Source organism: Callorhinchus milii, unplaced genomic scaffold (assembly GCF_018977255.1).
Source record: "Callorhinchus milii isolate IMCB2004 unplaced genomic scaffold, IMCB_Cmil_1.0 Scaffold41, whole genome shotgun sequence".
Taxonomy (NCBI): domain Eukaryota; kingdom Metazoa; phylum Chordata; class Chondrichthyes; order Chimaeriformes; family Callorhinchidae; genus Callorhinchus; species Callorhinchus milii.
Window position 1 is genome coordinate 632,889 of NW_024704782.1, and position 22,725 is coordinate 655,613.

The following is a 22,725-nucleotide window of genomic DNA, read 5'->3' on the forward strand; positions in this document are numbered from 1 at the left end:
CATTATGAAGGAGTCATTCGGGACTGGGGAGGTTCCAATAGATTGGAAACAAGCAATATGTTGCTCCCACATTCAAGAAAGGTGTCAGAACCAAACCTGGTAACTATCAATCCATTAGTCCGACCTCAATAATCGGAAATGATGGAGTGAATAATCAGAAAGGAAATGGAAGATTACCTATTTAAAACAGTCAAATAAATGAAAGCCAACATAGATTCAGAAAGGAAATCTAGTTCTGGAGAATGAAGTGGGGCAAGTGGAGCAGGTTTCAATAAGAGCATCTGGACAACAGCGATCAATTGCAACATCATTAAATTTAGAGTACTTATAGAAAGGGATAAGGAATAATCAAAGGTGAAGATACTTAACTGGAAGAGGCTAATTTCGGTGAATTAAAAAGGGACCTAGCTAAAGTGGTCTGGAAAGAAGGATTGGCAGGTAAAACAGCTAACAAGAAATGGAAAGCCTTCAAGGAGGAGATAGTTCGGGGACAGAACAATACATTCCTACAAAGGGGAAAGGTAGGGCATTCAATCCTCCCTGGATGACAAAGGAAATTGGGATTAAAATAAATCAGAAAAGGGAGGCTTATGATGAATGTCATGTCCAAAATACAGAAGATAATCAAATCGAATATAGAAAGTATATAGGAGAATTGAAAAAGGAAGTAAGAGTTGCAAAGAGATTGTATGAAAAATGATAAAAACATAAAAGGGAACCCAAATATGGAAAGGTAGTCAAAAAGTAGGGTGGGTCCAATTAGGGACCAAAGAGGAAATCTTGTGGAGGCAGAAGGCATGGCTAATGTACTGAATCAGTACTTTGCATCTGTCTTCACAAAAGAAGAGGATGCAGCCAATGCCACAGTATCGGAGGAGAGGGTAAATAAATTGGATAAGAATAAACCGAGAGGAGGTACTAAAAAGGTTGACGGTGCTCAAGGTAGAAAAGAAACCCGGTCTGGACAGGATGCATCCTTGGTTACTGAGGAAGTAATCATGGAAATAACGGAGGCTCTAACCACAATCTTTCAATCCTCCTTGGACACCGGCATGGTGCCAGAGGACTGGAGGGTTGCACAAAAAAGGACAGAAAGATAAACCAGGGAACTACAGGCCAGTCAGCCTAACGTCAGGAGTTGGGAAACTTCTAGGGACTTCAATCCAGGACAAAATAAATTTTCACTTAGAACAATATGGCTTAATAAGAGACAACCTCAGGCGCTGACAGCATCAGCATCCAAGGCTGCACTCTCCACCTCTCAAAGCCGGTCAGGAACCTCGGCGTTCTGTTCGACCCCGAGCTGTCCTTTCTTCCTCATATCCGCACCACAACTGGCATCGCCTTCCATCATCTCCGAAACATGGCCAGACTACGACATTATGTCACCCCTCACGGTGCTGAAACTCTGTTCCACACCTTTATCACCTAAAGGCTGGACTATGGGAACTCTCTCCTCGCCGGCCTTCCCGGCCCTCCCTCCACAAGCTGCAGGTCATTCAGAACTCTGCAGCTTGTGTACTATCCCGCACCAGGCTTCGCGACCACATCACTCCCACCCTCGCTCGCCTCCACTGGCTCCCCATCCCCCAGAGGATCGAATTCAAGATCCTCATCCTCACCTACAAGGCCATTCACGGCCTCGCTCCCTCCTACCTCTCCGACCTACTATCCCCCTACCTACCTGCCTGTACCCTCCGTTCCTCTAGCTCCGGTCAGCTCCACATCCCCCGCCCCAACCGCCCTACCATCGGTGGCCGGGCCTTCAGCCTCTCAGCCCCGAGGCTCTGGAACTCCATCCCCAGTGCCTTCGCCTTGCCTTCTCCCTTTCCTCCTTCAAGGTCGGTCTCAAGACCTTTCTCTTTGACCGTGCCTTCAGCTCCCCTCTCGACTCTCTACCCTGTCCTCGCTCCCTCCCTTCCCTCCCCTCACCCTGACCATTTCCCCCCTGCTCGGGTCCTGACCCAACTGTCCAGCGCCTTGGGACGTCCTCCCGACATGAAAGGCACTCTATAGATGAGATTGTGTTGTTGTTGTAATGAGAGATAACCAATATGGGTTTGTTAAAGACAACTCGTGACTAATAAAACCTGACAGTTTTTTGATGAATTAACGGAGAGAGTGAATGAAAGTAGTGCAGTTGATGTAGTTTATATGGATTTTCAAAAGACGTTTGATAAAGTGCTACATAAGAGACTTGTAAGCAAAATAGAAGCCCACGGTATTAAAGGGACAGTGGCAGTATAGATACAGAACTGGTTGGGAGACAGAAAGCATAGAGTGGTGGTGAACGGTTGGTTTTCTGACTGGAGGGAAGTGTGCATTAGTTAGTGTCCCCCAGCGATCAGTATTGGGACTACTGCTGTTTTTGATCTATATAAATGACCTGGACTTGGGTATATGGAGTACAATTTCCAAGTTTCAGATGATACTAAGGTAGGTAAAGTAGTAAACAGTGAGAAAGATAGTAGGAAACTTCAAGAGGGCATAGACAGACTGGTAAAAAGGGCAGAAACGTAGCAAATTAAGTTTAATGTAGAGAAATGTGAAGTGATGCATTTTGGGAGAAAGAATGAGGAGAGGCAATATAAGCTGTTGGTACAATCTTAAAGGGGGTGAAGGAACAGAGAGACCTGGGGTTCATACAAGTAAATCTTTGAAAGTGGCCGGACAGGTAGATAAAACTGTTTTTTAAAAAAAGCATACAGGATACTAGGCTTTATAAACAGGGACATAGAATGCGAAAGTCAGGAAGTTATGATAAACCCTTATATAAAATACTGACTAGGCCTCAGCTAGAGCCTGTGTTCTGGGCACCACACTTTAGGATGGATGTCAGGGCATTGTAGAGAGTGCAAAGGAGATTTACCAGGATCATACTAGGAATGAGGGACTTCAATTATCAGGAGAAGCTAGGATTATTCTCCTTGGAACAGAGAAGGTTAAGAGGAATCCTGTAGCTCAGTGGTTAGAGCACTCGCCTCGCAAGCGAGAGACCTGGATTTGATTCTCAGCAGGGGGAACCTTGGGCAAATTTCCTTAGTCCACACGCCTGATAATAATCCCTCAAGAAAAAAAACAATAATAAATTGGTCATTTCAATTCACGACTGTTTGTGGGATACTGCTGTGCGCAATTGGTTGCCGTGTTTCGCCCACAAATATACAGTCAATTAATTTTACATGATATTCTGTGAAGTTCTTCGAGATGTCTAGAAGACGTGAAAAGTGCTGTATCAAATTCAAGTTTTTTTTTAATCCTAAGAAGAGATTTAATAGAAGTTTACAAAATTATGAGGGGATTCGATAGGGTGAACAAGGAGAAGCTATTTCTAATGGTGGGTGGGTCGGTAACCCGAGGACACCAATTTAAAATAGTTGTTAAAAGAAACAGAGGGAAGGTGAGGAGAAATTTTTTCATGCAGCGAGTTGTTCGGATCTGGAATGCAGATTACAACTTTTAAGAGAGAAGGAGATAATTTTGGAGAGAGGACAAGTTTGCAGGGTTATGGGGAGAGATCGGGGAATGGGATTGATTTGGGTAGCTCTTTTCACGAAGCCGGTGCAGGCATAATGGGCCGAAAGGCCTTCTTCTGTGATGTATGATTCTATGATTCCTATCTCTTGGATTCTATAGTTAGTACTTTGCATTTATCAATACTAAACTTCATTGCCAGTCATCAGCCCATGTATATCCCCTATCAAACTCTTTGCAAAACCTTTCCTGCATCCTCTGATTCCAGTTTCCCTCAACTTGATATTATCTGCAAATGTAACTATCTTACGCCTAATAATAATCCCTCCAAAACCAAAAACAATAATAAATTGATCATTTTCAATCTACGACTGTTTGTGGGACATTGCTGTGCGCAATTGGCTGCCGCGTTCGCCCACAAATATATACAGTCAATTCACTTTACAGTGTGTTCTGTGAAGCGCTTTGGGACGTCCTCCCAATGTGAAAAGCGCTATATCAAATGAAAGGATTATTATTATTATTACACTGGGTTGTGAATCCAGGCCATTAATATATACGAGGAACAGAAGGGTCCCAGTACAGAAAATAGAAACATTTTTAAAGGAGCTAAAATTTCCAGACCTAGGGATATTAACATACTTAAAGTTGGGAAGTCGGGTGATTTAGCTGTGGAGAAGGTTAATTGGATGCTGCATTTAGAATGCAAATCAAAGAGATTTTATCCCCCCCCCTCAAAAAAATCCTCACTTGATCCCTCTGATCTCTTACACTACCGTCCCATCTGTAACCTACCCTTCCTTGCTGGAAAGCATTGTTGCAGGTCACATCTATAATAATAATAATAATCCTTGCATTTGATATTGCACTTTTCACGTCGGGAGGACATCCCAAAGCGCTTCACAGAAGACAATGTAAAGTGAATTGACTATATACTTGTGGGCGAACGCGGCAGCCAATTGTGCACAGCAATGTCCCACAAACAGTCGTAGATTGAAAATGACCAATTTATTATTGTTTTGGGTTTTGAAGGGATTATTATTAGGCTCTGTGTGGAGTAAGGAAACTTGCCCAAGGTTTCACCCTGACTGGAATTGAACTCCGGTCTCTCACTTGCAAAGCGAGTGCTCTAGCCACTGAGCTACAGGACTCCACACCTCTCCCTCTACTCCCTCCTCAAGCCCCTGCAGTCTGGTTTTCACCCTGCCCACAGCACTTGTCAAATTCACAAACAGCATCCTCTCTATCTGTGATCAGGGCTCTCTCTGCCTCCTCATCCTCCTGGATCTCTCTGCGGCGTTTAACACAGTCGACCATGTCATCCTCCTCCACCGCCTCTCTCTCATCCTCCTTGATGGGATTGCACTTGCATGGTTCAAGACCTACTTTAAGCAAGTTCCTTACTCCGTGTCTGTTTACCTGGCAGTAAATAGGAATCTGGTTGAAAGTCGATTGTCGGATCACTTTTCTGGGGATAATAATCCCTTTTTTAAAAAAAAATTCACGACTGTTTGCTGCGTTTTGCCCACAAAGTAAACAGATAATTCACTTTACAGTATATTCTGTAGCACTTTGAGACGTCTCGGCGATGTGATAAGGCGCTATATCGAATACAAGATAACCAATCGCCTCCATTTCATCTCAGCAAATGGTTTCTCCTCCCGCCCTTGCTCTGCAGGGTACCCCAGAGATCCATTCTTGGCCCTCTTCTTTTCCTTATCTATATTCTCCCTCTAGGCGATGTCATCCGCAGACACGGGGTAAACTTCCACATGTTTGTAGATGACACACAAATCATTGCCTCCTCCAGTACCGACTCCAGGTCAGCTTGTCTAGCAGACATCAGGGCCTGGATGAACGCAAACTTCCTGCAGTTGAATGTGGACAAGACCGAAGCCATACTCCTTGTCTCCCGTCAACGTTTTCACTCTCGCGGATCTAAACTTCTCAATGTCCCTGGGCGCTCCCTCAGACTCATCGAACCAGTGTGCATTCAAGACGTCTGGTTTGTACACCCCCAGTTGTTCCTCCACCACATCTGGTCCTTGACCAGGACCACCTTCTTCCATCACAGCTACATTATCCGCCTCCGAACATACCTTAGTCCAAATGCAGACGAAACCCTCATGCATGCATTTGTCACCTCCCACTTGGATTTCTGAAACGCACTCCTTGCCAGTCTCCCCAGCTGCACTATTCAGAAGATCCAGCTCATCCAAAACTCTGCGCCCACATACTTACCGAATCAAATCCGTACCCATAACTCACCAGTTCTGGCAAGGCTCCACTGGCTCCCTCACACTTGTGTCAAATCCCTTCACTCTCTGGCACTTCCCTACCTCTCTTACCTCCTGACTACCAAATCCACCATCCGGTGCCTCTGCTTGAATAGCACCGATCTCCTGCTCGTCCCTCGCGCCACCCGCCCCACCATCAGCGGTTGCGCTTTCAGCCACTATGTCCCAAAGCTCTGGAACACTTTCCCTCAATCCCTCCGCCTTGCCCCTCTCTCCCCTTTTTTAAGTCCCATCCACTGTTAAGCACTCTGAGACACTACCCTGCTATATTGTTGTTGATCCTGAGGCACCCTGCTAATACCCTCTCTATTGTGACCTAGCTCCCCTAACAAAAACTCTGCTTCCTTCACTTCAGGCAATTCTGGGACCACATTTGTAAAAGAGTCTTTCAATAGGGTACCTTTGTCAAACGCCTTTTGGAGTAACAGATATACCACATCATATAGTTTCCCAGAGTCATTTGGGATTGTCATCTCAAAAAAGTCCATGAGATCATGAGATTGGTGAGATAAAACCTACCATTTTGAATCCATGTTGATTGTCAATTATTAGATAGTTTATATACAGGTAATCTTCCACTTCCTTTCCGATGATTGACATTTTTTCTATTATTGAGGTCAGGCGACTGGGTCTATATTTGCCAGATTGAGTTTTGCCGCCCTTCTTGAAAATGGGAACAACATCTGCTGCTTCCAGCCTTTGGAACCCCCCAGTCCAGGTTGACATAAATATCTGTCAGTGCTGCACAAATTTCTTGTCTTGGGCTCCCTAAGTATTCTGAGATACAGTTCATCAGTTCCAGTGGATTTGTTAGTTTAAGCCCTTGAGCCTGTCCAGAATCTTAGCCTCACTTATGTTAAAATCTGGAGCACAAACGATTGTTTTCACGAGTACATAGAACAAGAAGACCTAAGTTTAGAGTTGCAAAGGTCAGTTTCAGGTCACATATTCTGAAGATTTTCATTACCCAGAGGGTTATTAATGAGTGGATCAGGGTGCTGGGAAGGATCATTGAGGTCGCAATACTCGACTCATTTTAAAAAATAGCTTGGTTCTGTGGTGCAAGGAGATTGGGAGATTGGATGGGTAAATGGGCATTAGTTCATCTTAATCTTGTGATTTGTGTAGCAACGTTTTGTGGATTGTGGGTGAATAAACAACAATAATATTATATTTGTATAGCGCCTTGCAGTCATAAATTCGAAGGAATTCTAAATCTCATTTTTTAAAGTCCTGACACAGAGTTGGAATTTACTTACTCTATGCACAATACACACAAATATTTAAGGTACGAATTCGGGATATTGTGATTCTTACCTCCATATTTGTACAATCCACCTAGCAGGAGAACATATTGGTATCAGTATTACCTACTGAATAAGTATCACTCCGCATTTCACGGCAATAGTTATATTTGGAGTGCTAAATAGAAACATTTTAAAAGGAGCTGAAATGTACTTAACGTACATAAAGCTGTGAAGAAAGTTAATGGCTAAAAGTTCAAAATGGTGTTGGACAAGAGGCTGGCATTGTGAGGACGTTCTCAAACAGGACTGCAAAAATGGGGGTGCTATCTGGAGGACAGATGGAGACTGAGGCCTACAGGCACGTCTGGAGTGCAGATTGAGGAACAACATCACTGTGGGGCCCAATTGCCCACACCCGCTCCCCCCCTCCCCGCAAAGGCAACTAATGTGGGATTTGTGGCCTGGCTGGCCCAGGCGCCAACACGGCCATTTCAGAACCAAAGAATCACCGGTCGGTTGCCGCACGACCTAACTTCCGCCACTACATTCAAAACTCTGAGCCTGGACTTACAATGAATATCGCACCCTCCTTCGCCATGACCAACACCAGCGGGCTGACCATACTAACTGGTCCACTCTTAGTCTCAATGTGCACGTTTTGGCTGCCGCCACTGACCCGAACTGCTTCTCTCAAAAATGCTCCCACCCCTGTCCCTTATACTCAACTACCGCTCAACCCATTACTGTAAAGTGTAGTAACTACTAATAGGCAAATGCAGCATTCAATTTTCATTGTCCTAGAAACTGCCATGAGGAGAATACCATATTATCCCGGTGGTTGTTGTCCTGGACCAAAGGATAAACTCCCTTTTTTTTTTGATAGTTGCCTCTTTAATGTCTACCTGAACTAGCAGACAGGAACTTTGGTTTAATGTCTCCTCCGAAGGACAGCACCTCTGACAATGCAGTACTCTCCCAGCACTGCTAAAAAAAAAAAGAAAGGGCTCTGCCATGAGCACTGTTTGATGCAAAATCCATATTGGACTTCAAAAGGAGTGAGACAAACACCTAAAAGAAGTCAACCACAGGGGAGTGGCTTTCTCTTTCTCTCATCTTAGTACATTCAAGACTCTTGCAAACAATACTGTTCGTAAAACGGAGTAACAAAGCTAGTATTGAGTCAGTGGGTTCAGGTGATGGCACTCTCACCTCTTGATTCAGAAGATTGGGTTAAAGTCCCACGTTGGGACTTAAAACTTTTTTTCAAAGAGTTGAAGAGTATCCAAACCAAACTGAAGATTCCATGGAAATTCCACAGACATTTATTGGAATGGAAACCATATTCTTCATTGGAGGGATACATCCAGCTTACCTAATTTCTGATAGTATTAGGCACAGGTTTGCAAGAGTCAAGGTTTGAGTGTGCGTTGGAATAACTCCTCGAGCCTAATCAGCTAAAAATGCATAATTTACCATTGGGAGCGCTGTCTGGTAAGCTTTCCTACTGCTTCTCCAGGTAGGATCACCCCACCTGTTAGGGCTTTGGCTTGCAGAGTTTACAGAAGCTGAGTGAAAAGAGTTCCTGCCCCCAGTGACTGGTCTGCCCTTCCAAGCTAGTTCAGCTCCAAGGAGACTCTTACCTGGCTTAGGAACATGTCTACCTGTGAAGAAAGCACATTAATACAAAAATTAAATTCTCTTTATACATTTCAGCACCAAATTTCACAAGTCTATCCCTTTAGCAGATTTGGTAAATGCATAAAGACATAGTGTAATTATCTATTCTTCAATACGTGGGGAAGCAGTGATTTTTATCATAAGAATAATAACCCTTGCATTTGATACAGCGCCTGATCACATCTTCTGGACGTCTCAAATTATTTTTAATTTTCTCTTCAACCATGCCTTTAGTCTCCCTCCCACCTCTCTGCCTTCCCTCACCCCTACACCACCCCTCCCCCATGCTCGGGCCCCAACATCTGACTGTTCAGCGCTTTGGGACATCCTCCCGACATGAAAGACACTCTATAAATGTAATTTTGTTGTTGTTGTTTTACATATTCTTTTAGGTTATTACAGTGATATTTATAATAATGCTTACATTCAATATAATTTTTTATCACATCATCAAGACATCTTAAAGCATTTCACAGGATTTATAGACAGATGCAGCATCTAATTTATGGACAACACCAAATTGAGGGTGTAGTTAATACTGAGGAGTATCACAACAAATTACAAGACATTAATAAAGTGGCTGAATTTAATTGGCAAATGAATTTCAAAATAGATACACAACAACAAAATTACATTTATGTAACGCCTTTTACGTCAGGACGACATCCTTTAGGAAGGATGTCAAGGCACTCGAGAGGGTGCAAAGGAGATTTACCAGATTTACCAGGAATGAGGGACTTCAGTTATCAGGAGAGGCTTGGATTATTCTCCTTGGAGCAGAGAAGGTTAAGAGGAGACTAATACAAGTTTTCAAAATTCTAAGGGGTTTCAATAGGGTGAACAAGGAGAAACTATTTCCACTGGTGGGTGGGTCGGTAACCTGAGGACACCAATTTAAAATAGTTGTTGAAACAAACAGGGGAGGTGAGGAGAAATGTTTTTACACAGTGAGTTGTTGGGATCTGGAATGCAGTGCCTGAAAGGCTGGTGGAAGCCGATTCGATAACAACTTTTAAGAGAGAAGTAGATAATTATTTGTGGAGGACTCTGGGGAGAGAGCAGGGGCATAGGATTGATTTGGAAGCTCTTTTCAAAGAGCCGGCACAGACATGATGTGCCAAATTACTTCCTCCTGTGCTGTATGAGTCTATGATTGATTCATATTAGCACCTTTCCCAAAACCCTTAAAAGGATGGAATTTAACATAGAATTACATACAATAAACATCACAGAAGCAGGCCATTCGGCCCAAACCAGTCTATGCCGATGTATGCTTCACATGCTCCTCCTCCTGCCCTTCCTCAACTAAGCCTACCAGCATAACCTTCTATTCCTTTCTCCCCTTAAATGCATCTATGCTATTCACCTCAATGCATGAATTCAGACTCCAGCAGCTGTTGGCCTAAGCCTCAGAGTTTCCTCATCAGCTATCTCTTGGACATCTGCCTTCAGCATGGTGTAAGGATCTTTACAGGACAGCTTGTAACGTGCCAGCCACTTTGGGTCCAATCCAGGTCCTCATGTGAGGGACTTTGGCAAATAACCATGTCTGCTGTGAAGCCAACTCCACTGTACAGGTCAGTGTAGGCTGCAGCTTTCCTTTCCTGCAGCTGTTTCCATATTTGCCACAAATATCCATCTCACTGCTTGATCCTGGACTTCGCAGATGGGAAGCCTCTCTTCTGGATCCCCAGAAACTCAAATCCATGAAGGAGGTCTTATATAACTCGAGCTTGATCTGCATTGGGACCTTGTTGTCTTGAAAAAGAATGAGCATGGCCAGAGTGCCCTTCACCCCTTCTTAGCACAATCTTTCAGGACAGTGTCCAAACAGAATCCGTACCTCTGGGTTGTGGTGGACACAATCCTCCTTGATCCAAGGTACTGATAAGAATCAACAATTTGGAATCGATAAACTAATGAGTACTGTGGGCAGGTGGGCTGCATTGTCAGGGATGCTGTCCTTCAGATGAGATGTTAAATTGAGATCTCATCTGTCTCTGTTCAAGTAGAGACTAAAGATCCCATTGTATTAACTGAAAAAAGAAGGGAGTTGGTCACAATGTCCTGGCCAATAATCCCTCAGATAAAATTGGCTTTCCACTTCATATGTGTGAGATTATTGTATGCAAATAATATACAATCACTAGAGTTTGAGACATCCTCCCAATGTGAAAGCTGCTAAACTCTGTGGCTAAATTACAGTGGATTAGCAGATCGCTTTTCTAGAGTAATAATCCCTTCCCAAAAAATAATAATAGAATTTGATCTTTCAATCCTCAACTGTTTGTGGGACACTGATGTGTGCAATTGGCTGCTGTGTTTCATCCACAAAATATACAGTCAATTCACAGTATATTATGTGAAGAGCTTTGAGATATCCTGAAGATATGAGAAAGCACTATACCAAATGCAAGGATTATTATACAAGGAATTAAAGATCACAATCTATCTGGATTTCCAGAGGTGGGATGCATAGAATTCTCAGTTTGGTTTGGAGCCTCTTAGGCACGGTGATGGATTTCCACGTGTGTCAGACATGTGGCATACCGAAAAAATCAAATTTCTTTAAGGTATTGTCACAGTCAGCATGTGCTCTTTACAGAATGAAAAATAGATTTTTAACAGAAAAATACTGTTAATTATGATCTTACCTCTGAAGACTCGGAATTTACCTGTGAAGAGAAATAATTATTATAAATATTAACTGTACCGGATAAATACAATTCCATATTTCACACGATTAGTAATACCTCATGTCAGAAAGTGGTTTCTGTGAACTATAACAATTGATTTGTTTGGAAATTCATGAGAATAACTGTTTTGAGATATTCCCCCGACATAAATCAATGAATCATAGAATTATAAAACAGAGAAGTAGGCCATTCGGCCCATTGTGTCTGTGATAGCTCTTTGAAAATAGCTATCCAAATCAATTCTATTCCCCCGTTCTCTCCCCTTAGCCCTGCAAACTTGTTCTTCCCAAATAATTATCTACTTCTCTCTTAAAAGTTGTTATCGAATCTTGAAAGTTGTTATTATCCAGCTCATTCAAAACTCCGCCACCCACATTCTCACTCACACCAAACTTCATACCCCTAATACTCCAGTCCTTGCCAAACTCCACTGGCTCCCTGTCACAAAGCGGATCCACTTCAAGATCCTCACTCTAGTGTCCCTCCATTCCTTGACACCCTCTATCTCTCTCACCTCTCTTGCCACAGCAGTACCTGCTGCCTCCGCTCTACTGGGTCCGGCCTCCTCTGCATCCCCCAAATCTTCTGCACCATCATCGGCGGCCGTGCCTTCAGCCGTATGTCCCAAAACTTTTGAACTCCCTCCCTCTGCCTCACCCCCCTCTTTCCCCATCTTCAGGTTGCGCCTGAAAACCTTCCTTTTCGACTGCACCTAGGGTCACCCCCTCCCCCTGGCTCAGCTTTGGGCTCCACCATTGCTAAGTGCCGCCCGGCTTGGAGGGCGCTCTATAAGTACAAGTTATTGTTGTTGGCATCCACCAGCCTTTCAGGAAATGCATTCCAAATCTGAACAACTCACTGTGTGAAAACATTTCTCCTACCCTCCCCTCTATTTCTTTTAACAACTAGTTTAAATCGGTGTCCTCCAGTTACCGACCCACCCGCCAGTGGGAATAGTTTCTCCTTGATCACCTTATCAAATCCTCTCATAATTTTGAAAGCTTCTATTAGTCTCCTTCTAAAACTCTCTTCCAAGGAGAATAATCCTGGCTTCTCTCGCCTCTCTTGATAACTGAAGCCCCTCATTCCTGGTACCATCAGGGTAAATCTCCTTGCGCCCTCTCCAATGCCTTGACATCCTTCCTAAAGTGTGGGGCCCAGAACTGAACACAATCTCTAGCTGAGGCCTAATCAGTGTTTTATAAAGTGTTTTGTCATAACCTCCTGACTTTTGTATTCTATGCCCCTGTTTATAAAGCCTAATATCCCAGATGCTTTCTTAACAGCTTTGTCTACCTATCCTGCCACCTTCAAAGGTTTACTTATATGAACCCCCAGGTCTCTCTGTTCCTTCACCTCCTTTAAGCTTATATTTCCTCTCCTCATTCTTCCTCCCAAAATGCATCATTTTGCATTAATCTTCACCTGCCACGTGTCTGCCCATTTTACCAGTCTGTCTATGTCCTCTTGCAGCCTGCTACTATCCTTCTCACTGTTTACTACTTTTTCTAGCTTAGGATCATCTGCAAACTTGGAAATTGTACTCTGTATACCCAAGTCCAGGTCATTTATATATGAAAGGTGTAAATTGTATTTTATTCTATTGTGACGTGGACATTTATTGCAAACCCCCATTCAGTATTCTGGTTGTTCTATTGTTATATCAGACATTCATTCTATGTGTTCGGTTGTTATTCATGCCAAGTAATTTGTTCAATTGTTAAAAGATATATGAAAGAACAATGAGTTTGGAGTTGAGAGCTCCAGTGAGCAACAACAAAAGGCCTCTTTTCTGTAAATATTTTAACTTTCTGAAGGAAAAAGGTGTAAGATCACTGGTATAGAGGAACTGGCGCTGGATTGGTTAATGCTCAGAGACATGTGAAGGATGTTATAAATGCAACTTGTTGTTGTGTGATTTTCCCTTCAGATTCTTGGTAATTAGAAACTTATTGAGAGAACCAGAGAGATGCAAAGAAAACATTTCTTTAAGATTTGTGTGAAATTTGAATCTTATCTCCAATGTGGTATAAAGGGAACATGTTAGTATAAATGGTAACTTCATTATTTCAACTCCACATTACAATAGCAGTTGGTGTCAGAAAGCTGTTAACATGAGGTGTGAGCAGTCTGCTGAGGGCAGAGTTCGATTCAGTCCCAGCCTAGTGGATGAATTTCTTTGTGCTAGCTGAAATAGAGATGTGTGCAATGAATCTGGACAGTTGTACAAGGTGCCTGTGTCATAGTTATATCGGCCAGTCACATTTCTCTGAGGTTCTGTTACGGAAATGTGTTCTTTGTAGAAAAGCAAACAAGAATGTTGTGAATTTTGATTCTTACCAAAACCAAAGACACCTGTGAAGAGTAGATTATTATATTAACAGCACTGAATAAATTGTTTCACATTTCATAGAATCATAGAATTATACAGCACAGAATTATACAGCCATTCGGCCCAGCGTGTCTGTGCCGGGTATTTGAAAAGAGCTATCAAATTCAATTTCACTCCCCTGCGCTCTCCCCAGAGCCTTACTTGTTCTCCCCACCAAATTTGGGGAGGACAAGTATTAGTATTGGTACTATACTTAGTATTAGTATAGTAGAGTTATCTGCCTACTATCTAGAGTTAGTTATTTCACAACAATACTACTAACTCATATTGTGTCCTTTGGAAATTGAAGCATTCATGGGAACAGGTGGTATGAGTTAGACTTTTATTATAAACTCACACTCAGCATTCTGGTTGGTCTATCGCTCTATCAAAGATTCATCATATATCATTTATTTATTATCATTTATTGCATGCAAAGGGCACAGAGAAAGTACAAGGAAACGGGATGAGATTGGAGTACCCAGTATAGGAGTTATCACCCGCAAGAACACAATAAGGAAAGTGCAGGGCAACAAGATTAGAGAACTCCAGCACTCGCTCAGCCATAAGGCAGGAAGAGGAAATGAGATTAAAGTAAAGACTTTCAGTGGGGGAGCGAACACCAGCACAAACACAATGGGCCAATTATCCTGTTCTACTGTATGGGGGTTTAGAACTGGAGGGCGTAGTTTTGAAATCATAACTGGTAGATCCAGAACGGAGATTAGATGGAATTGTTTCACACAGAGAGTGGTTGGAATGTGGAATTCTCTGCCACAGTTAGTTGTTGCTGTGGCAATGTTGTGCACATTCAATAAAAGATTGGACACGTGTTTGAAAGAGATTAAAATTGGGGGATATGGAAGAGAGGATTTAGGGCTCAGGATAGGATCTAAGATAGCCACTCATGTGGAGTATAAACACCAGCCACATTGGATGAGCTGTAATGGCCTGTTTCGGAGCCTACGTGAGGCTGTGAATGAAACATTTAAATTTTAAGCATTACCTGTTATGCCGCGGCCACGATAACGGTATTTCTTCACTGTGAATGAAAGATGTTTGTGTTAACATTGATTGTATGGAATCAGCTACGTTTTAACTACATTTTCCCAATAAAATTTATCATAAGAAACATTCATTATAAGAATTATGATCAGATTTCTTTGAGATTCTGTCAAAGAACTGGAATGTGGAAAATGAAAAACAGATTAAAAGCAGGCAATAGTTTAATTCTTACCTTGACCAGAGTCTTTAATTGTTTCATGCTAATAATATCTAGTGCTGTTGGTTCTCACTATAGTCATTGGGGTATTCGCCAGGTGCTGTCCCTGGGCTCCTTTTCCCCTACCATCTAACCATAACGCCCTTGAGAGGCACCTGAATTATAGACCTTGTCGTAAATACCTTCATTTATCACATTATTTGAAAGGCTTGGCTTGAAATTCCAGGATGTGTGTGCTCGATGCACCTGCTCATCACAAGTGTCGATGGCACATGCACTCAGCTGGACACTGAGCTATCCAATATACTCAACCTGCCTCAGCAAAGAAACAAAGACTTCTCTCAAAAGCTTGATCTATCCTTTTCCACCTGGAATATCAATTCCTTAGTATCGTGAGATCTGAAAATGACCTTTCCCTTTCTGTGTTCCGGTTGTCCATGAAAGCTGCAGAAAGGTCAGTGATTATTGGCAGGTGATTGAAGGAGCATTTCGACCCAAATACAATTGACTAGGATCTACAGACAGTGAAAATCTGAATGGGCTTGCCTTATCTTGTCTGAGTAAAGATTCCCTGGCATGTGTCAGCAAACTGCATGGTACTGAGTGCAAGGACCCTGAAAGACTGTGGGGAATTTGCTGAATGGCATTGCACAATGATTTTCTGACTGAACTTATGGGAGATAGAGCACTCGACTCACAAGCGAGAGAACTTTGGTTCGATTCCCAGGGGTTCAAAATGTTGGAGTAAGAGTTGTGTAGAGTGAGTTTCCTTACTCCACATGGCCTCTGTTTACCAAGCAATAAGTAGGAACCCGGTTATTAGTCGATTGGCGGAATGCTTTTCCAGGGATAATAATCCCTCAAAGAAAACAATAATAATTTGGTCACTCAATCCACAACTGTTTTGGGGATATTGCTGTGCGCAATTGGCTACCGCGTTTCGCCCATAAATATACAGTCAATTTACTTTACAGCATCTTCTGTGAAGCGCTTTGAAACGTCGAGAAGATGTGAAAAGCGCTATATCAAATGCAAGGATTATTATTGTTATTATTTAGAGGAAGAGGGCAGTGCTTGAGCCCCTTGGGCAGATATGCCACAAGGTTATTGTCAAGTCAGAGTGGCTGATGACTAAGAGTGATCATGATGAAGTAATCTGCCACATGAAAGATATTGCTGACCATGAAGCCTGGAACTGATTCTTTGTGACAGTTGACAGTGCAGTCCCGATGACCGATGATACAGCCAAGGACTTTCTCACTTCTTTAGCTGAGGTTGTAAACAAACTGAAGTTACAGCCTGTAAGCCATTCATCTACGAAGCTGTACACTGTCAAGGTAACTGGAAACAAGAGAATTATTAGGTAAAAGCAGAAGACCTTTAAAGCGCCACTAGACACTTTCTCACAGCAAGCTAGAACCCTTGCAAAGATAATAATAATCCTTGCATTTGATATAGCGCTTTTCACTTCAGGAGGACGTCCCAAAGCGCTGCACAGAACACACTGTAAAGTGAATCGACTGTATATTTTTGTGGGCGATCGCGGCAGCCAATTACGCACAGCAGTGTCCCACAAACAGTCGTAGATTGAAAATGACCAATTTATTATTGTGTTTGGTTTTGGAGGGATTATTATTAGGCTCTGTGTGGAGTAAGGAAACTTGCCCAAGGTTTCGCCCTCTGCCTGAAATTGAACTCAGGTCTCTCACTTGCAAAGCGAGTGCTCTAACCACTGAGCTACAGGACTCCACAGACTCCAAGATAGTTCATAGCATAAAGCCAGGAAGGTTATAAGGGAAATGAAGCGGGATCAGAGAGTTGCATCACTCCATAAGGGATTGCAGCGACACAAGAAGGATCTTAAACCACTGAATGATGTCCATCATTGGGCAGGGTCAGAAGGGCTGGATAGAATTGTTTGACAGATCCGGTGCAATATAGCCATGATGGTGACCTTGAGGTCTGAAGGAAGCATTGTTGTTATCTGATCCGTTGGGGCATAGCAATAATGAGGGAGGTGCAGATTGAAGGCCTTATTGATCCAGTTTGCTGAGAGGAATGTGGATTACATTCTGTGAAGCCTTGCTGATAAGATGCAAATATGGACTGGAATTAATGGTGAATTCCTAAAAGCAGCTGTGAGGGATGGAGGGATGGAGCGGAGAATTGCAAGGCTTTTACAGATCAGTGCCAGGAATTGTCAACTTGCTTTGGAGCAGCCGTTCAAAGACTGCTCAATGGGATTCTCTTGGACACACAATTACATCAAGTGTTCCAGAATGCGATTGTGGTATCTTTCCATGTGAGGGTGATCCTAATGATACCAAGAACAACCAAGAAACTTTGTTGATTTGTTGACTTGTTGACAAATCCCGTGGCTTTGAAGATGTTGCTTCAAGTCATAACTGCGTGTATAACATATTGGTTTGATTAGGAAAGAAGAGGCTGGATCTGTTCTTCCTTAGGGGTATGTGGAGAGAGTTGTGGCTTTTTATGAGATCAATGAATGTGACAGATGGCTTAGGAAAAACCCACCTACATTGATTTACAAAAGTCCTTCACCCTAATGCCTCACAAAGCCCTCATGATGAAAGTGGAAGCCAAGAAAATACATGGCCAAATTTTGGATTTAACCCAATGTATATTCCAGCTCCAAGATCCTTATAAGAGTAGACTCACGGAGCCTTGATAGGGGGTGAGGCAAAGCTGTCTACTGTCACCCACCTTATTCTATGTATACATCAATGGGTTAGATGGTATCAAGAGGGACATAATTGATGTATCTTTCCCAAGCAATCTTGACAGTATTACAGTGCTTCTGTATACAGTTGATATTGTGCCATTGGAGGAGTCACTTGGCTAACTTGTGCACTACATTCAGCCTCTTGAATACTGGAACCCTCAATGGGAAATGATGCTGGATGTCTCCAAGTACAGAACTATGGTTCTTCATGGTTTGAGAGACGAGTCATCATACCCAGGCTTGATGTTAGCGGATTCAAGCTTGGATGTGATAAAAGTGAGGATAAGGGTTCTCAGCAGTCTGGGTGGGAAGAATGAACAGTGAGGGAAAGCTGAGATGTAAGAGGATGGATGTGGGGTTCGAAGGGAGTCAACGTGGAGTGCGAATCCATACATGTTGATGCTTTTAGCACCTGAGGTTAAGATGCACTGATAGTAATAAAATCCTGCACAGCAATGTCCCACAAATAAGCAAATAGTGTCATGGGATCTTTAGCATCCTTCCACCCGAACAGACAGACGGGCCTCGGTTTAATGAAGGAAGACACTTCAACCAAAGCAGCACCCCCCAGCACTGACTGGAGCATCATCTTAGATTCTGTAAGTTCCAATCCCTAAGCATTGAACAAAATTAGAACCTGGAAACGAGCTGACAACATGAACTCAATAGATTCATATAAGAGTTGATTAGAGACTTAACAACCCTACCCCCTCTCATAAACGACAGCAACAACAAAATTATATTTATAGAGCATATTTCACGTTGGGAGGATGTTGGGATAAAGAGGATGTTGGGATAAAGAGGATAAGAAAGGCTGTTTTCTGTCACCAACCTTTTTTTCATGTATTTATTAATGCTGTATTGGATGGCATTAAGGGGGCAAACTTGGTATATCTGGTATTTATGATAGAATTGAAGCATTCCGGCTACACCTATACTGATAGAAGACTCACTTGGAAACTTGGACAATGCATTCACCATGTTGAACACTGGGCCACACATTGGGACATAATGGTGGGTTCCCCAGTGTGGTATTGACTGCAAGATAGAAGGGGCATTCATCTCAATTGGTGATTTGTATCATTATTTGTAGCTTGGGGTGGACACCATCTTTTGCTTGGACAATGTCGACACAGTCAATCACACCATGCTCCCCCACCGCCTTTCCTCCGTCATGCACCTCAGTGGGAACGCACTCGCCTGGTTCGAGTCCTACCTCACGAGCCGCCAACAGTACATCTGCACAAACGGCTTCCCCTCCCGCTCTCACCCGGTTACCTGATCCATCCTTGGCCCCCTCCTCTTTCCGATCTATATGCTCCGGAGGTCATCTGCAGTCATGGGGTACACATGTATGCGGACGACACCCAACTCTATTGTTCCACTTACACTGCGACCCCCAGTCGACTGAAGTTCTGTCAGCCTACCTGTCAGACCTCAGGAGCTGGATAAGCGCAAATTTCCTTCAGCTGAATGTTGACAAGACAGAAGCCGTACTCTTTGTCTCTCGTCAACTTCTAAAATCACACAGTTCTCAACTCCTCCACCTACCCGATCTTCCCCTAAAGCTCTCCGAACACGTACGCAACCTAGGCGTCAGGTTCAACCCCCAATTATCCTTCCTCTCCCACATTGGGTCCCTCACCAGCACCGCCAATACCTCACTCCAAAAGCCGCTGAAACCCTGGTCCATGCCTTTGTCACCTCTCGGCTGCACTTTTCAAATGGCCTCCTCACCAGTCTCCCCTCCACTACTATCCATAAAATCCAGGTCATCCAAAACATTCTTACCTGCACCAAACTCTGCTCCCCGATTACCCAGTCCTTGCCAGACTGCACTGACAGCCTGTCCCAGAGAGCATCAACTTCAAATCCTCACCCTTGTCTTCAAATCCCTCCACTCCTCTGCACCCCCCGACCTCTCTGACCCCCTCTCTCCTCAAAACAGTGCCCATTGCCTTCACTCAACCTGGTCTGGCCTCCTCCTTGTCCCCCGAGTCCTCTGCTCCACAGTCGGTGGCCATGCCTTCAGCCACTATGCTGCAAGGCTCTGGAACTCCCTTCCTCCCTCCCTTCGCCTCGCCCCCTCTCTTCCTACTTTCAGGTCTCTGCTGAAGACCTTTCTTTTCCACCGCGTCTTTGGTCACCTTCCCCCCCCTCCCCCTGGCTTGCCACCGGGATCCGTTACTGTGAAGCGCTCTGAGACACCGTCTGGCATGGAGGGCGTTATATAAATCCAAGTTGTTGTTGTTGTTGTTGTTGTCCTGCAGGACCACAATGAGAATGGGCAAAGAGTACTCTGGTTGTACTTGTCTTTCTTAGATAAATATGCTTCCATTTGACATAGGACCTTTTTGTTTAGTGAAATCGTTTCAAAACGCTTCATAATAATATTAATAGTAATAATAATCCTTGCATTTGATATAGCGCTTTTCACGTCTTCTTGATGTCTCAAAGCGCTTAAATGGGATTTATGGGAAAGTGTAGTGACTGCATAGGTAAATGTAGCAACCAATTTGCATACAGCCATGACCCAAAGAGTACTCTTGCCTCCGAATCAGAAGGTTGTGGGTTCAAACCCCATCATAGAATCATACAGCACAAAAAGAGGCCATCGGCCCATCGAGTCTGTGCCGGATCTTTGAAAAAAGCAATGTAATGTCAATCCCACTCCCCAGTCCTTTCCCCATAACCTGCAAACCCGTCCTCCTCAAATACACCGCATTTTTAAAAGTAGTTATCGAATTGGCCTCGACCACCCTTTCAGGCAATGTTCCAGATTCGAACAACTCGCTGCATGAAAAAAATTCTTCTCCCTCTGCTTCTTTTAGAAACTATTTTGAATCTGTGACCTTGAGTCACCGACACACCCACCAATGGAAACAGTTGTTCCCTTTCTAACCTGTCAAATCCCCTCATGATTTTGGTGACCTCTATTAGGTCTCCTCGTAACCTTCTCTGCTCTAATGAGAATAATCCCAGCCTCACTAGCCTTTCCTCATAATCAAGGTCCCTCATTCCTGGTACCATCCTCGTAAATCTCCTCTGCATTTCCAATGCCTTAACATCCTTCCTGAAGTGTGGTGCCCAGAATTGGGAGCAGTGTTTTATATAGGTTAACATAACATAACATGTAGGAGCAGGAGGAGGCCATTCGGCCCTTCGAGCCTGCCCCGCCATTCAATCATGGCTGATTTTCTAATCTAACTCCAGCTAATAACCTGACGCTGCCTTATCCCCATATCCCTTACTCCCTTTTGCAATAAGAAATCTATCTATCTCAGTCTTGAATATAATAATAATAATAATCCTCGCATTTGATATAGCGCTTTTCACGTCGGGAGGACGTCCCAAAGCGCTTCACAGAACACACTGTAAAGTGAACTGAATTTGTGGGCGAACGTGGCAGCCAATTGCGCACAGCAATGTCCCACAAACAGTCGTAGATTGAAAATGACCAATTTTTTTTTTTTTTTGGTTTTGGAGGGATTATTATCAGGTGTGTGGAGTAAGGAAACTTGCCCAAGGTTTCGCCCTCTGCCTGGAATTGAACTCAGGTCTCTCACTTGCAAAGCGAGTGCTCTAACCACTGAGCTACAGGACTCCACGTATGTTCAAGGACTGAGCGTCAACAGTCCTTTGGGGTAATGAGTTCCATACATTCACTGCCCTTTGAGTGAAGAAGTACTTCCTCAACTCAGTGCGAAAGGGTTGGCCTCTGATTTTAAGGTTGTGACCCCTGGTTTTAGTTTCTCCAACCGGGGGAAACAATCTCCCACTATCTACTCTATCTGCCCTTTGATGATCTTATAGGTTTCTATAAGATCCCCTCTAATTCTTCTATATTCTAGAGAATATAGGCCCAATTGGTCAACCTATCCTCGTAACTCATCCCCTTCATCACTGGCACTAACCCAGTAAATCTACGCTGCACCCCCTCCAAGGCAAGTACATCCTTCCTTAAATAAGAAGACCAAAACTGCACACAGTATTCCAGGTGTGGTCTCACCAGGGCCCTATACAGTTTCAGCAAGACTTCCCTACTCTTATACTCTAATCCTTTCATAATGAATGCAAACATACCGTTCGCCTTCCTAATCGCTCGCTGCACCTGCAGACTAACTTCTGTGATTGGTGTACAAGGACACCCAAGTCCCTCTGGATGTTAACACATTCCAATCTCTCCCCTTCTAAAAAATAACTAAAAAANTTCTAATCTAACTCCAGCTAATACCATAACCCTGCCTTATCTTCATATCCCTTAATCCCCTTTGCAATAAGAAACATATCTATCTCAGTCTCAATCATAACCTCCTGACTCTTGTACTCTATGCCCCTATTTATAAACCCTAGAATCCCATATGCCCTTTTTACCATATGTCCTATGTCGAGACTTGAAACTCACATCATCTAAGCTGACATTTCAGTGCAGTGCTGGGGGTATCCTGCATTTCTGGAGATGCCACCTTTCAGATAAACATTAAACCGAGGCCCCTGTTGGGTGCTAAAGATGCCCTGGCACTATTCGAAAAGATAAGGGAATTTCTCTCCCACAGTATCTTGGCCAATTCTAAATCAGTTGAGTTTAGATCCCTAGATATCATTCTCAGGCTGCACAGTTAAAACAGGTTAAAACACACCTTGAATATTGCACACATTTCTGATCACTGAGACGTAAGCCAGCCCATGCTCTAGAAGCAGTGCAGAGGAGAGCAAAGAGGATGCTCTCCAGTGTTAGAGGAATGAGCTTTAATGTTAGAGAAATGAGCTAGATATGCTTGAGCTCTTTAGTCTTGAGAGAAGATGACTCAGGGGACCTCATAGATTGTATACAATTTGTACACAATTTTAAGTGGGATTAAAAAAGTGAACAAAGATTTTATGATGCACCAAGACAGTAGAATCAGAGAACATAGCTTTAGAGTTACAAAGGGAAATTTCAGACAGCAACCAGGAAATGACTTAGACGGTAATTAACAACTGGAACAGATCGCCAGG

At 43.3% G+C, this 22,725-nt stretch overlaps 1 protein-coding gene across 1 annotated transcript in view; it reads right to left on the reverse strand.

Annotated features, from left to right (window-relative positions):
* LOC103190898 (keratin-associated protein 19-2-like) overlaps positions 1 to 22,725 on the reverse strand; it is a 37,356-nt gene that overhangs the window by 754 nt on the left and 13,877 nt on the right. The window contains exons 9-13 of the mRNA XM_042345324.1: positions 14,769 to 14,804; positions 13,732 to 13,746; positions 11,350 to 11,370; positions 8,659 to 8,679; positions 7,089 to 7,109 (exon numbers count right to left, since the gene is read on the reverse strand). Of these exons, the coding sequence (XP_042201258.1) occupies positions 7,089 to 7,109; positions 8,659 to 8,679; positions 11,350 to 11,370; positions 13,732 to 13,746; positions 14,769 to 14,804 (114 nt within the window). The remainder of the gene's footprint in view (positions 1 to 7,088; positions 7,110 to 8,658; positions 8,680 to 11,349; positions 11,371 to 13,731; positions 13,747 to 14,768; positions 14,805 to 22,725) is intronic.